This window comes from Lytechinus variegatus, chromosome 7, assembly GCF_018143015.1.
Source record: "Lytechinus variegatus isolate NC3 chromosome 7, Lvar_3.0, whole genome shotgun sequence".
In the NCBI taxonomy this organism is placed as follows: domain Eukaryota; kingdom Metazoa; phylum Echinodermata; class Echinoidea; order Temnopleuroida; family Toxopneustidae; genus Lytechinus; species Lytechinus variegatus.
In genome coordinates, this window is record NC_054746.1 from 17,657,149 (window position 1) to 17,672,200 (window position 15,052).

The following is a 15,052-nucleotide window of genomic DNA, read 5'->3' on the forward strand; positions in this document are numbered from 1 at the left end:
ATGTCTGACGCAAATATTAATAATTTAATGGTTAACTTCAATCATGAGTTGTGCAAACTATCTCAGTGGCTTGTTGTAAATAAATTGATTTTAAATGTAAATAAAACTCAATGTATGATATTCACCAATAAGAAAATTGATTACAATAACATTATTATTGAAATGAATGGTACTAAGATAAATGTTGCTACATCTATCAATTTTCTTGGGGTGATTGTGGATAATAAACTGTTATGGCATGAGTATATATCAATCAAGTTTGTAACAAAGTTTCAAAATGCATTGGCGTACTTTATAGGTTGAGGCATTTTCCACGTAAAATTTTATTGATGATTTACAATGCTATAATCTCACCTTATTTAAATTATTGTAATATTGTATGGGCCAATTCTAGAAATTATTCAATGATGAGATTATTTCTCTTACAAAAGAAAGCCATAAGAATAGTTTTTCATGCCAATTATCTTGCCCATTCTAAACCAATTTTCAAAGAATTGAAGTTAATGAATATTTTTGATATGAATGACTTTAATATTGCAGTTTTCATGTTTTTAGTTTTTAATAAAATCATACCATCTAGTCTTTCAACATTTTTCAAATTGAATTCTGATTTTTACTTGTATAATATGCGAAAGCCATTAGATTTTCACTTGCCATTTGAGAGAACCAATATTGGTATCAATTCTATATTCTTTAAGGGTCCTAAAATTTGGAATGCATTACCTGATGACATTAAATTAAGTGTATCACTCAATTCTTTCAAACGATTATTTAAACACAAATATTACTTATAAGATTATCAGGCTTTGTTTGTTCAAGTATCGTGTAGGGTTTGTCTTGGAATATTAATAATTTGTATTTGTATTTATCATCTTTATTTTCTAGTTATGTTAAAATGTTCATTTTAAAATGTGTTTGCGCTTGCATTTTGGTGGCAGCACTGTATAAGACTTGGTTCTTCTAAGCTGTCTCCACATTCTTATTTTGATATTTTTGTTTATTACTGTATATTTATGTGTTTTTTATGAATGAAATAAATTGAAATTGAAAAAATTGAATTGAAATATTATGGGAAGGAGAACTAAAAAAACCCCCCCAGTATACTCATCGATGAATCAGCAATTCATTTCAGGTATCGTTGTGTTCTCGGTTTTTGTTACCCCCCCCCCCCGGGTTAGTGTTATTGGAGGCCTTGTTTATATGTTCTCCAATTTTTCCTTTCAGATGTTTTTATTTTGGGTTTGCGTTCACTCGTAAGCGATCATGTGATATGAGTTAGCCAATTACACTCCTCGTTTCTTGTTGCCTATTTTCCGAGGTAGCGCTAACTCGAAAACACGAACACATCCATGCTGGGAAATAACCGAAAATTTCTCCATAACAGAGATGCCAAATAAAACAAGAAAAGAAAAGGTAAGTGTCTTATTACATCTACATTTATGCATGTTTATTAGACGGTTGTTACACGTTTTAATCCTCAAAATATTCACGTAATGGCGGGAGAACGGTTCTCTCTCGATCTATCACCAATTTAATTACCATAGACCCATGTGTGTTAATTATGAACTGAAGTTTTTATGCGCGTTATGAATGATGTTTGAACTTTTGAAGAAGCGGCCCCTGGGATTGGGCCATGTTTGCACACCAAAAAAATAAAATCGGACTGAAGATTGAACATGAATTTCGTAATATTTTATATTGTGAAGATGCTTGATCTAATTCACCCAGCATTGTCTGATTGATCATGACATTGCAAAATGATTGAACATGTTGAATACGGTCGGTATAGTGAGTGATTGTATTACCGACCGGCCTTGTATTACCGAACGCGTGCATCATATGTGTCAGAAAATAATCAAATACGCTCAAACCTTTGCAACTTCCTTCCAAAGGGAACTTAAATAGAAAAATGATGAAAAATTATCAAAAACACAATTTCAAAGTCTTTATATCCTCAAAACAATAAAATATGGTCAAAATAGCTCATGAGTGACTTTGTTGTTTTCCCAACTTTTCCCATAGAAAACACACGTTCGGTAATACGATACCTTTTCAAGTGACCAAAATATTTCACTTGCGAAGAGGGGTCCGATTGGAAGCTGATGTCGTAAAAATGAAAAACAATTTCGGCAAAATTTCTGCATAATTATATTTTGTAGGTATTTGTGTATTTATGGTGAAAGTTTAGTGAATTTTATTGGAATAATGTGTTTGATATGATCAAATTCATGAAAAGTGTTCGGTAATACGATCCACTACCATACCGTACTCGCTCTAATTAAAAAAGGAAAATTGTGTCACTTTATGGTAACAAAGGCAACATAAATTATCAAGACCTAACAATAACATTAAACATACATTCAGCTTACTCTACAGTTACTAAACTTATCATCAGACAAACAGACTCACTCCTTGACTGAGTCCTTGCCCTTTTTTGAAAACGTCTCAAAATCAGACTGAGATTTCAAGCCGGTTCTCGATTCATGATCATGCATATTAAATTCTCTGCTGAATCAAAAATGGCGAAGGCGAATTGCGCATGCACAGAGGTGTGCAGCAATTTTTTAGGTACAAATTTCTGCAGACTTCTGCGCAAAAATACGTCTTGGCAATTCGCCTTCAGATATACAAATATTACCAAGACGAATTTGGTATCAAATGAAAGAGCGTACTATTAGCTCTTTCATATGATTGGGATGCTGTTGGGATTAAAGTATATTTCAGGTGGAATTTTCTTTCAAGAAAAAAAGTAATATTCGTGCCAAATGTATTCTATTGTTAGTATGTTTTCATGGAAATATATAAATGTCAAATCTATGATTTATATTACATTTTCTATCATGATAGTCGCCACTGAACAAAAAAGTGTAATCTGAAATGTTTGTGTTGAGAAGTAACTAGCACAATTATGAAATGTTTTTGTCAAGTTTTTATTTTTAATTTGTCTGAAATATGAAGATTTATTGGGAAAAAACGACACCTAGATATTTTTCAGCTCCTGATGACAAACCAATGTGATTAAGGGGCCTGACATACTTGTTTGTTTGATATCAAATTTGTCATGATAGCACAAATATTGTATAAGAAACAGTAAATGAAATGATGCTTGGCAAGTGTCAACTATTCTTTGAATTTCCTAGGTGTATGTAAACTTCAAGGGCACATCTTACAAATATGTCAACATATGAAATGCATGTTTGTTCAATTTTTTCGCTAAATATGAATTGATATTCACAAATTAATTGATTTCTTGGTGTGTCTCCTTTGTTTACAACATTTTTCAAATGCTTCTTCTATGTCATTTCTTCATCAATTTCTGTTCTGTTTCTTCAAATTATATCACCAATATAATTCACTACAATGTCAACTGGGGTGATATTATGTGTTAGATTTTGTTGCGAGATGCCGGATGAGCTCCACACCACTGATGTGCTAGTTTCTATGTTGTGATGCATTGCAAAGAACCTTATACGCATACACAGTACGTGATTGGTCTGCTGATCCATTATTATCAAAGCCAGGTGGAATTGTCTTCCTCAAAAGTTATAAGTCTTTCAACCGGGTTCCAATGTACTTCCTAAGTATTGAAAACGTTAACTGGTAACAGGCAGTTGCTGTTGGTGGGTTAAAGTCAGCAAGGATAGATGTAACATCTGGCATGCCACAGGGATCCACTAGTGGGCCAAACCTCTTTTTTGCTGTACATCAATGACCTCCAAGATAACACATTAAGCCAATGGTCCATCTCTTGCGGATGACAGGTGTCATCTATTGTGAGATACAACATTGTGATGACCACCAAATTTTCCAGAGTGATTTCCAATAAATGTTTGGTACCAAAAGGATGATGAACTTAAAAATCAAATAGTTTTTATTTTTTACATAAAGACATTCCCAGCATCCAACATGACAACAGCATCATCGGTCAAATAGCATGAACCCTTGGGTTGGCAACTACTTCTACATGTAAGTTCTTTTGATCTGTAGTGCCATCATTGAGGAACAAATATCCATGAGGAGAATCACTTGACTGTTCATCTACTATGTTGCAAGCTCTTTGCTGCCTACCCACACAGTGAGTGGCAGCTAGTGTGGTTAACAAAACTAGTGCAGTCACATACATGTACATGTAACAGACAAACTCTCTGTCATCAATTCACATCATATACTAAAAGGAATCATAAATAAAGAAAAAAAAAGAAAATGAATGAGTGGTTCCTACTTCACCAACTTGATTTGTTTATTCTTATCCCAATTTTTCAGTCTGCACACATGAGTCTACAACCCATAATAGTTCTGAAATATCAGAAATTATTTGAGTAGATTGTCAGGTCAGATGTTTTTTTCAGGCTGTTTAACTCTGATTACATTTTATAATTTGTTAATTATTTCAAAAGTATAAGATCAAACTCATGTTACTTGTTTGACATGGTTTTACATATAATCTAGGTCAAAGGTCATTTTAATTTGAGGTCAATAAACTTAGGTTAAATATCATACAGACATTTAAGTCATTGGGTCACAGTCAAAAGTCAATTCTGTTGTAAGAGATTGGATGAAAATGGAATTGCTGTACCTCCTAATTTGAAGAATACAGTATATACTGTATTTTGTCAGTTCCACTTACATGTATTTCTTGCAGATATAACAAAATATGTGTCAAATATAATATATAAGTTCTGTATAATATAAGTTCTGTATAATATTTGCATGTTTTCAAATGAAAATTTTTCATTCAAACATTAAAAGTGTAAATTAGAATAAAGAGGGAGAGAGGGTTGTTCATTTTGATGTCACAAAGTCAACACTGTTGCTATGGCATTTGGCATAATGCTGGATTGCTGGTGATTTACCTTTCTTTTTTTCTTTTTTCTTTTTTTAGAATTATAGAATATATATGTTAAAATTGATAGTTAATTCTATTATACTCTGGCAAATAGAGTAAATACATATGTGTAGCATGTCAGAACTTTGCATTGTCACCCCCTACATGTACATTGTCCCTCAGAAATTCGTAATTTAGTTTTCAGTGTGGAATATCTGCTAGGGGCTTCAATAGATTTCTGCATCTTTTGTTGGAACACTCCCTGGTACTCAATATCATTTAATTTGAAATCCCAATTCAAGTTTTCTACCTCATTTTTGGTTTCTATTCTCATTAGATTCATAGATAAAGCAGTTTTAATCACAGTTGCAAATATAACAATTCATGTTTTGCATGTATTGCTCTGGTGAGGAAGTCTATTGGAAATAATTGTTTCCCATTTCCTGTTTTGTCACATATCATTTTAGTGTGTACTAACTCTGGGCAGATTTAATTGTCGATCATCGGTGAACACTGAAATTTTCATGTTTTTATCATTATGTTTATTGGCCAGTAATCTGTCGTAATTCATGATGATATTGAAAGAAAATTAAAAAGAAATTTTAAAGCAGGAAAAGAAACCAAAAGAAATTTTATTCCACATCTTTCAGTTTGCGCCGTTTTCGTTTTTCTTATTCCACAACTTTTATTTCAAATATTTTTTTTTTTAGTACAAAGTGGAATCATGAGACAAGTACATGTACATCATTAATGTTGATGTTTTTGTTTTCTTTTCAGGCACCAGCCAAAACTGGAAGTGCAGCAGTTAGCAACAACAAGGCCGCTCCAGATACTGATGAGGTTTGTATTTCTGCATGTATTGAACTTGATTAATAACTGAAACTAACATTAGTCAAATAGATTTTATATTTCAAAGCACCGCACTTGAAAATTATGGTTCTCACTGAGTCTTATCAAACATATTTTGTATCCAGATATATGTACATGTATAGATTTACACCATGAATTTACAAACAGTTGCAAAGAAAATGCATTTGTTGTAAGCATAACAGATGTGACATTGCTTTTCTACCTCTTTTTAGTTCTGAAAATTTCTTTGAATTACAGGATTGAATTCGATATCAATCAAAACAGGTCTATATCAAATAAATGAATAAATCAAAATATCAAATTGAATTCTAGAGACTAAGAAGAGGTCAGTACATGTAGGTTGTGTAATGGACATGACATCTTGAGCCTAGTAGACATGACAAGTTTGTTTTCTAGTTTTTCCATTTTTTGTGACATTGATATAATTTTGTTCTTTCAATTTCCGAGAGCTATTTTATTATTTAGGCCTTTAAGCTTACACATTGGTTAGTGCTTTTATGATTGAATATCACATGTGATTTCTTATTGGGCAAGTTTTCTCCAACAAAAAAGGTGATATGAATGGAGAGAGAAAAATCAAATTAGCCTTATGTTGAAATTTCATCTAAATTGGATCTAAAACAAGAAAGTTATGATATTTGATATTTTTTTGCTTTTAAAAAGGTCAAGTCCACCCTCAGAAAAATAATGATTTGAATCAATACAGAAAAATCAACCTAATGCTGAAAATGTCATCAAAATCTGATGTAAAATAAGAAAGTTATGAAAGTTTTGCGCATTTTCACCAAACAGTTAAATGCACAACTCAGTGACATGCAAATGAGATAGCGGATGATAACTCATTATTTCTTTTTTTTTTAATTGTTTGAATTACAGTGTATACATGTATGTATATGATTTTTTTCATTTTTTACTAATTCGACATTGAGGACCAACTTTACTGAACCAAAAAATGTTATAGCAATGGTAATACCACATGTTCAGGGAGGAATAAACCTTTGCAGGACAATGAGGCACAAATTAAAATATTTTGTATGATAAAATACAAGAGAATTAGTTTTTAATGTCATCAGTCCCCTCATTTGCATACAGACCAGGTTGTGAATATAACTGTTTTGTGAAATAAAGCGAAACTTTGAAATGTCAAAGCTTTCTTATTTTACATCCGATTTTGATGAAATTTTTAGTGTTATGCTTGATGGATTTTCTCCTTAGTTTTATTCAAATAAACTTTTTGTTGGGATGGACTTATCCTTTAATTTTGCAAATTAATAACTATATCCTGTTAGGTACATGTATGCAAATGAGGGAACTGATGATGTTACCCATTCACTATTTCTTTTGTATTTGATATGAAATATATATTATTTTTTCCTCATTATACTGTAAAGCAAGGACTGAATGCCCCTTGTATATATGGGATAGCTATTGTTACGTGCGACCTATTGGGATTATATGAAGATGCTTCCTTATTGTCAAATGTGCAAAATTGAAATATTCTTAGTGATTGATTCTAGGAATATTTAATCATACGATTGGATTTATGAGATGTGTTTGTAATGGGATCCTCTTTGATATTGTACAAGATATGCACATTTAGATGTATGCCAATGGACATGTAGGTCCTACTGTATGATTTGTGTCACTGTGTATTTCCAGCTTTGCTGTAGCTCGTATTTGACACGTAATATGTGAATGCACAGTACATGCTGTGACTGCCAATGTCAAAATCTGTTTTCATCTTTACTGTATGTCAGCTGCGATGATCGTGGTTTACAGCCATTGAGTTTCCTTTCCTACTTCCTAATGGTAGACTTGACAATCCTAGGTCCCCTCAGACATCACACACATGTGGCGATGATGATCGACAAGCACATTACATGACATAACACGCAGAAAGAGTGAGAGACCTGAAAAGAATGAACCCACGAAGCCATACATTATGTACATTAGGTCTGTAATGAGCTGTGCAGCTGATATAATGGCTGCTTGCGAATTCATCCATGTGATGCTGATTGGCCCAGTGTACATTTTTATTTAAAACCAACACTCCTAATGGAAAATTATGGACACTGTACAATGTACCAAACCAGACAGTTTGACCATTTCTATTTCCTTTTGCAAGAAAACTGACTGTTTTCAAAAGAGATTTTGCCTCTCATCATTTCTTTTATGTTGTATTAATTTTAGTGTATGAAATTAATTTAGGCTCATACATGTAACTGCATGTTCAGTACCGTAATCAGTTGTGTGATATTTCCAGACACTAGTCCATTGATATGTCCACATGCTTACTATACATGTACCTCAAAAACTAATCTGAACCCCTCTTATCTCATATTGACAATTATCTGGAATAGCTGTTTTTCTGTATCTTTTATTTTTATGTAATGTTAGCAAAACATATTTATTTTATGGATCGATGAGAGGAATCCAAATCTGGTAAAAAATAATGTAATCTGATTTGATCGCACGAGCCATTATGCTACTGTATGTGATGAATAAACGTCACAATATTTACAATAACAATTGCTGCATGCTTTTTTTGTAAACAAAATGATCCCAAAACACTTTATAAAGGGGAGGTTCACCCTAAGCAATTATTTGATTTGAATATAAAGAGAAAAGTCAGACAAGCATAACACTGAAATTTTGAGGAAATCTGATTTACAATGAAATAAGCAAGTTATGACATTTTAAAATTTTGCTTATTTTTCACGTAAGTACATGTACATGTATGCACAACACAGTGATTCATAAAGATGATGTCACTCATTAAATTTCTTCAGTAATTATGTTATTGTATACTGTACATTGTACTATATTTCAATTTTTTCCAGATTTTACAATAAGGAGTCTTCATCATGTATGGCAGTTCCATATTTGACCATGCATGGTGGCTTAGTGATAGAGACTGCCCCCTTCATGAATAGGGTTCATTAAAAACAATGTAAATTTTGCCTTGTCAGGCATTTGACATCTAATGAAACTGGGTAATATTTACAGTATATTGTAGGGTCCTCAGTCAGATCAGTTGTTAGCAGAAATAGTTATCGTTGGTAAATTGTTGTACATTCAAATACTATGTGACATCAGTTCCTTCATTTGCCTGCTGACCAGGATGTGCATACATGTACATGTACATACAGTATGTAGCTGTTTTGTGAAATTAAGCAAAACTTAAAAATGTCATTAAAACTGTCATAATTTACATCTTAGTTTGAAGAAATGTATCTCATTTGTTTAAATTTTCTCTTGTTTAATTTTTATTGATTTTTTTCAAACTTGTGTGAATGCATATAAGTAGCAAGTACGTACCTACATGTACATGTACATGTACATACATGTGGAAGCATCCATTTGTAATTACATGTAGGCCAATTAAACCTGTCTAATGTGATTCATCAGTATGAATATTACATTATTTGTGAAAAATCATCAAATATACAGCTTGTACAGCAGTACTTGTATATCATGTACATGAAGTTCACTCTGTTTTGTATGAACATAAAATGAGGACTGGAAAGGGTGGTGCAGTAAAAATCCCCCACTCTAGTATTATGTACTTCTACATGTGATACGTACTTGCACTTGTTAGCTACACATCTTCCCCTTCACACATGCATTGTTCAGTTATGAATCATACATGTACATGTAAGTTATTCCTTTCTATGCCTTCATGTGATACAGCTCGTTTATAATGGTACCAGTAGTACTTCCAAGATGACTGGTCATTTACAAATTGACTGGTACTGGTAGTGTTTGTGTTGTTTTTGCAGTCAAACAGTAGAGGGCTCCAATAGGTGTACCGGTATTTGTATTTGGCTTATTTTGACCTCAACCTTTGTGAGTGCAGCTGTATGGATAAGCAATCTGCTACCTGAGTAAATAGTAGTACCTGGATTGTTTGTGTTTGTTTGAACCAGAGAGAATTGATTTGTGTACTTCTTGGTATAAATGGCTGGGAATTCTAGTTGTATACCCATGGTAATAGCATGATAATGTTCTGGTCTGATAGTAATTAGGAATAGAAAAGAAGGAACAATTATAGTAAAGCCCTTTAAAAATTTGCTACAGAGGTACAGGTACACTATACCTTTTAAAAAGTTTTATATCAATTGGAGAATGATTAGGATTATATCCTATATAAATTGAGTCTTCTATTGTGATTGGTTCAAACAGCATCATGTGACCAAACTAAAGAAAATTTACTATTGCGTGATATCAATGATGGAATAGTGCACTGTTCCATCATTGACGCCATAGATCATGCAATCTCTCAGACGCAATGGTCAGCGAGGTCTCTCTACCATTGGCAAGTCCCGTGAAGGGACGGTCACGGTACAGGCACTAAAATCCGCGTTCCGCTGAGTGCGTGGCTTCAGGAAAAGTAGGACTGTTAGTGCAGCACTGTATTTTCTATATATTGGTTCAGATTAAAAAAAGGGATGAACTACATGTACAAGTACAAGAACTAGATTAGAAATAATATCTGTTGTTCTAACTTATTAAAAGTAGGGTGTACCAGGCCTTTATTTTGAAAGCATAGAGGCAATTTTTCATCCTCGGTTCCAACCTTGGACAAATGATTCTCGCTATACTTAAGCTGCGTTTATGCGACCTCAAGCCAGAATCATGATTTGAATCATGATTCAAAACACAAACATGAATCACAATATCACAGAATCAGCGTTTAGACGACTTCATTCCAATGCCGTTTCTCAGATTCGGGCCAATCTTTTGTGCGCATCACTAATGCGCAGTGTGATAGAGGAAGTTTTTCGCACATGTTTCGGCTATCGAAAAAACTTTTACTTCCAGAATTCGGTCTATTATACCTCTTTTTGTCTACTTTTATCATAGGGTCCATGCTTCTATTCATCTTTTTGGTTTATCGAAAATGGTGTTCGGAAGTGAATTTCAGCGTAGATCCAATTTAATATTGACACTGTTGACTCAACAAGTGAGATCATTGTCCGTCCAGTTAATTCTTTTACTAGAACTTGAAGTTGAAGACATGACCAAAAAATGAAAAGTAGTGGACGATGTGATGACCAACAAAAAACTTGAACATGACAAGAAACGCATGCATAGCACATAATTGTACATACACTGAGCATATAGAGCGCCTTGAGCTTCACAAGAGTCACACCGAAAATAGCCCGACACTGAATCATGATTCAAATCACGATTGCGTTTATACGACCTTGTTTGTTCGTTCGTGATTCTACAGAAACGTCTCTCCAAACGCCCCTTTATCCGTGTTTCATGTTTGTGATTTGAAAGACTTTTATTTTCACTTTTGACTAAACGCAATCGTGATTCTGCAGAATCATGATTTGAATCATGATTCAGATCATGATTCTAGGGTAAAAAAGTGGCGCATAAACGTACCCTTACTCAAAGCCTGGTATATTTGTATACTATTAATACCCCATCCCCCCACGAAAAAATCTACCTTTAATAGAGTTAATCTTTGCTTTTTGTTAGGGATGGCACAGATCTTGTAGATAATGTTGGAATGTAGTAAAGCGCAGGGCTTTTGAATAAAGATTCAACATTCCACATTTGTACAAGTCAGATATTTAATTCTTTCATCTGTTTCTCTGGTAACACGATGGGATCAAAAGTTACATGTTTATTGAGAATTTTATCACAGCTGTAGTGTAGGACCTACATGTATATGTGTATCTAATCTGTAATAAAGGACAAGTCCACCCCAACAAAAAGTTGATTTGAATAAAAAGAGAAAAATCCAACAACTATAACATTGAAAATATCATCAAAATCGGATGTGAAATAAGAAAGTTATGACATTTTAAAGTTTCGCTCAATTTCACAATCTTAACAGTTATATGCACATCCTGGCTGGTAATCAAATGAGGATGAAGTCATCCACTCACTATTTCTTTTGTATTTTATTATATGAAATATGAAATATTCTAATTTTCTTCCAATCGTCAAGTGATACAATGATTAATTCCTCCCTGAACATGTGGTATTAGCATAGTTTAATATGATTCAGTCAAGTTGGTCCTTATTGTCAAATCTGTAAAAAATGAAATATTGTATAATTCAAACAAGAAAAACAAAAGAAATAGTGAGTGATGGACATCATCGACTGACTCAACTAGTTGTGCATATCACTGTTTTGTGAAAAATAAGCGAAACTTAAAAATGTCAAAACTTTCTTATTTTACATCCCATTTAGATGAAATTTGCAGCGTTATGCTCGTTTGATTTTTTTCTATCGATTCAAATCAACAATTTTCTGGGGTGGACTTGACCTTTAAAGCACAGACTCATATTTGACACTTTAACTAAAACCATGTCTAGAGTGAAGACTACACACTCGCGCGCTCTCTCTCTGTCAAATCATGGACCTACTAGCAGGTCCATGGTCAAATCATAGAGCCATGATACATATAGTTCCATGGTCAAATAGAGCCCGCCTCAGTATATAGTGAATTTAGTCTTGAGCATCACTTCAGACTTTGAATCATTCACTGAGTATGTGATATTGTGCAAACCAAGGGTCTGTGCCTGCAGACTAATGTGTGCCCACTGCCTTGATGTGTATTTTGTTATTTTTGATTGTCAGGAAAGCTACGATGTCTGTTAAGTTTGGTACAATGGGTTTGACTGTTAATGTTCATTTGAATAAAATAGAGACAGAAAAATTCCCATCCAAAATTTACATTAGAAAATAGATGGTACATGTACCCCGGGGGGGGGGGGGGCCACTTACAATGACGAGTGGATACCATGCGCGACCAAAAAACACGTAAAAAGGATGTCTTTTTCAAGATAGGGCACGTTACGTACGTAACGTGATAAGGGTGTCAAAAACACAAAAATAATGAAAAAAGGGTATCTATTTCATGTACCCCATAACATTTGTAGTGGTGGTATCGTTCTCAGCCCTGATCGTTCTTGTCTGTCACATGGAGTGTGTGATATGTAGTAGTGGCCCCAATACGGTACTATCTGCTTTATGTCTATATTGCCCTATTTTTAATATACCGGTATATAATTGCCTGCAATAAGTTCCGTGTGTGAGCTACATGTACATGTAGTATAGACTGATACACATTTCATAGTGATTTCTTTCCTGTTTATACCTGCTGAAGTTCACCTCATGACTTACAAGCATGCGTTCCTCACTTCACCACCAACCAAAAAAAAAGCATAACTGCTTTCTCTTCGCTGGTGAATGCAAGGCATGCTCTGCCAGCAGTGGACAAGGCTGAGTTTGATATTAGAGGGCGCATGTTAATTAACGTTTTCTGATTGCAGGGAGGTGCAATACCGTACAGGGTTGATACTGACCTCTGACCTCATTAAACGGGAACTCCATAGTGTCCCTTTCAAGTTGTCAAGTTAAAGCAGGTAAACCTCTCGCCAACATGCGCCTTTCACCACATTTTACCGCATTAACAGGGAAGATCTGGATATGAAAGGGATATTAAAGGACAAGTTCACCCCAACAAAAAATGTTGATTTTAATAAAGGAGAAAATCTGTCGGAATGGGTTGTAAAATATGACATTTTAATGTTTCACTAAATTTCACAAAACAGTTACATGTACAATGTATATTTATGCACGTCCTGTGGTCATTATGTAAATTAGAGGACTGATGAGGTCACCTACTTTCCACTGGTATGTTTGGTTGATTTTTCTTAATTGATCCAAATCAACCTCTTTCTGGGATGGACTTTACCTTTAAAATCTCTCTTTCATGATAAATGGTTTGTCACTCTTAAATATACTTGGTATGTTTACCAAGGTAATGGAATTGGTGATGGTCATGAGCAAAGACTGCCAAAGTCCATTGTTACTTTACATGTAATAAACAGTGAAGTGACAGAGAGAATATATTCAAAGGAGACTATAAGATATCATTTGCGATCATTGTTGATTGATTTTGTTCACTACATGTATGTACCGTAAATTGCATTAAATGTATACCATAATTCACTGTACAGTGCTTTTAAATAACAAGGATTTCAAAGTGTTTACTATAAAATTATTAATGTAAGTGAGCAAACATGCACATTTTATTATATCAAAATTGAATAAAGGAATAGTAAGATAGTAAGGAGAAAAGTAAATAAGTAAAGATGAAAAGATACCCTCTTTGATTGACCTACAATATACATTTGGTCCAGTGAATATGCCTTTACGTGGTGTAAGTTAATCTGTTGGCAAGCAGTGGTCTGTTTACCATTTCATCCAATTTTCACTAGGCCTAATGATCCAAATTTATCTTAATTTACAGTTTGGCCAACCGAATTGTACCTTGGGCTAATCTTCACTTTGGCTAAAAGAATGGTAGAATGGTAATTATCTGACCAAGTGATACATTAACAGGCCAAATTAGACCAAGTGCCAGTTAGTCAAAAAACTCAAAATAATATGTAGATCAACATGGTTAAGCCTTTAAAAAAAAAAGAAGTTATTTTTAGCCTACTTGTACATCTGGAAATTAGACAAAGCAGATTTAGACCGAAACTGCCTGTGTGCTTTGATTGCTTATGGTCTTTGTACATAATTGCCTAGATGTATAAATGCATTGGAAAATGAATTGCATCTTTCACTGGTCCAACCACGTGGTACATCTGACTGAAAATCTACTGCACCTCAATATTTGATAGCCAGGTTTATTCTAGCCGTTCAAGGATTATTTGTTTAGATCCACGAAAGGGGCTGGGATAGAGTATTGTCAAGAGAAACGCATGTATTTCTCAAAGAAGTTTTACAATTGCCACTTCTTGTGACTGTGAGGAGTCTTTTTCCTTGGAGCTACTTAAAAGTTATTCAAAGTTGGCAACATGTGAAAGAGAGAGAGAGTGAGAGAGAAAGGGAATGTGAACTGGACAATTTTAGTTCTTTCCTCCTGTCTCTCTGTCAGTATAAGTCTCTATATAATTTGCTAGTTTGTTGGGGTATCAGTTCCTGTAATCAATAGCCTACCAGGCATTGTTGGCTGGTGGTTTAGGTCTCGGCTGTGCCTTGGCTAAAAACTCAGTCCGGGAGCTGGGAGTTCACCGCTATGTCACGAAAGAAGCCTGGGGAGTGGATTTCAGCATTAATCGTAAGTTTTTTCTTCCCCCATTGGTGCCTGGGCTGCTCTGCTGGGTACATCAGATGAAGCCAGTGGTGTGAACCACATGTACAATCTGTATTGTACTTCCCCTTGTGCAATTTGCATCCTGCTGTCCGCTTTAGAATGTACACGTGAAGTTTGTATTCTGTAGGAGGAAGTTTATAAATAATCTATCCGTATTAATCATATTTGACATGCATAGTGCATAGGCCTACATATTGAATATATACTGATTAGTGTGACCTACATA

The 15,052-nt window shown here is 34.2% G+C and overlaps 1 protein-coding gene across 3 annotated transcripts in view; it reads left to right on the forward strand.

Moving 5' to 3' along the window:
* Positions 1-1,285: 1,285 nt before the first annotated feature.
* The window catches only part of LOC121418611 (serine/threonine-protein phosphatase 2A 56 kDa regulatory subunit delta isoform-like), a 57,102-nt gene continuing 43,335 nt past the window's right edge, over positions 1,286-15,052 (forward strand). The window contains exons 1-2 of one of the 3 annotated variants that reach the window (XM_041612591.1): positions 1,286-1,413; positions 5,603-5,665. In XM_041612591.1, the coding sequence (XP_041468525.1) occupies positions 1,387-1,413; positions 5,603-5,665 (90 nt within the window). In that variant the 5' untranslated portion in view covers positions 1,286-1,386. Of the gene's footprint in view, positions 1,414-5,602; positions 5,666-14,657; positions 14,791-15,052 lie in introns of those variants that run through there. The other 2 variants (XM_041612589.1, XM_041612590.1) reach the window with 2 other exon arrangements.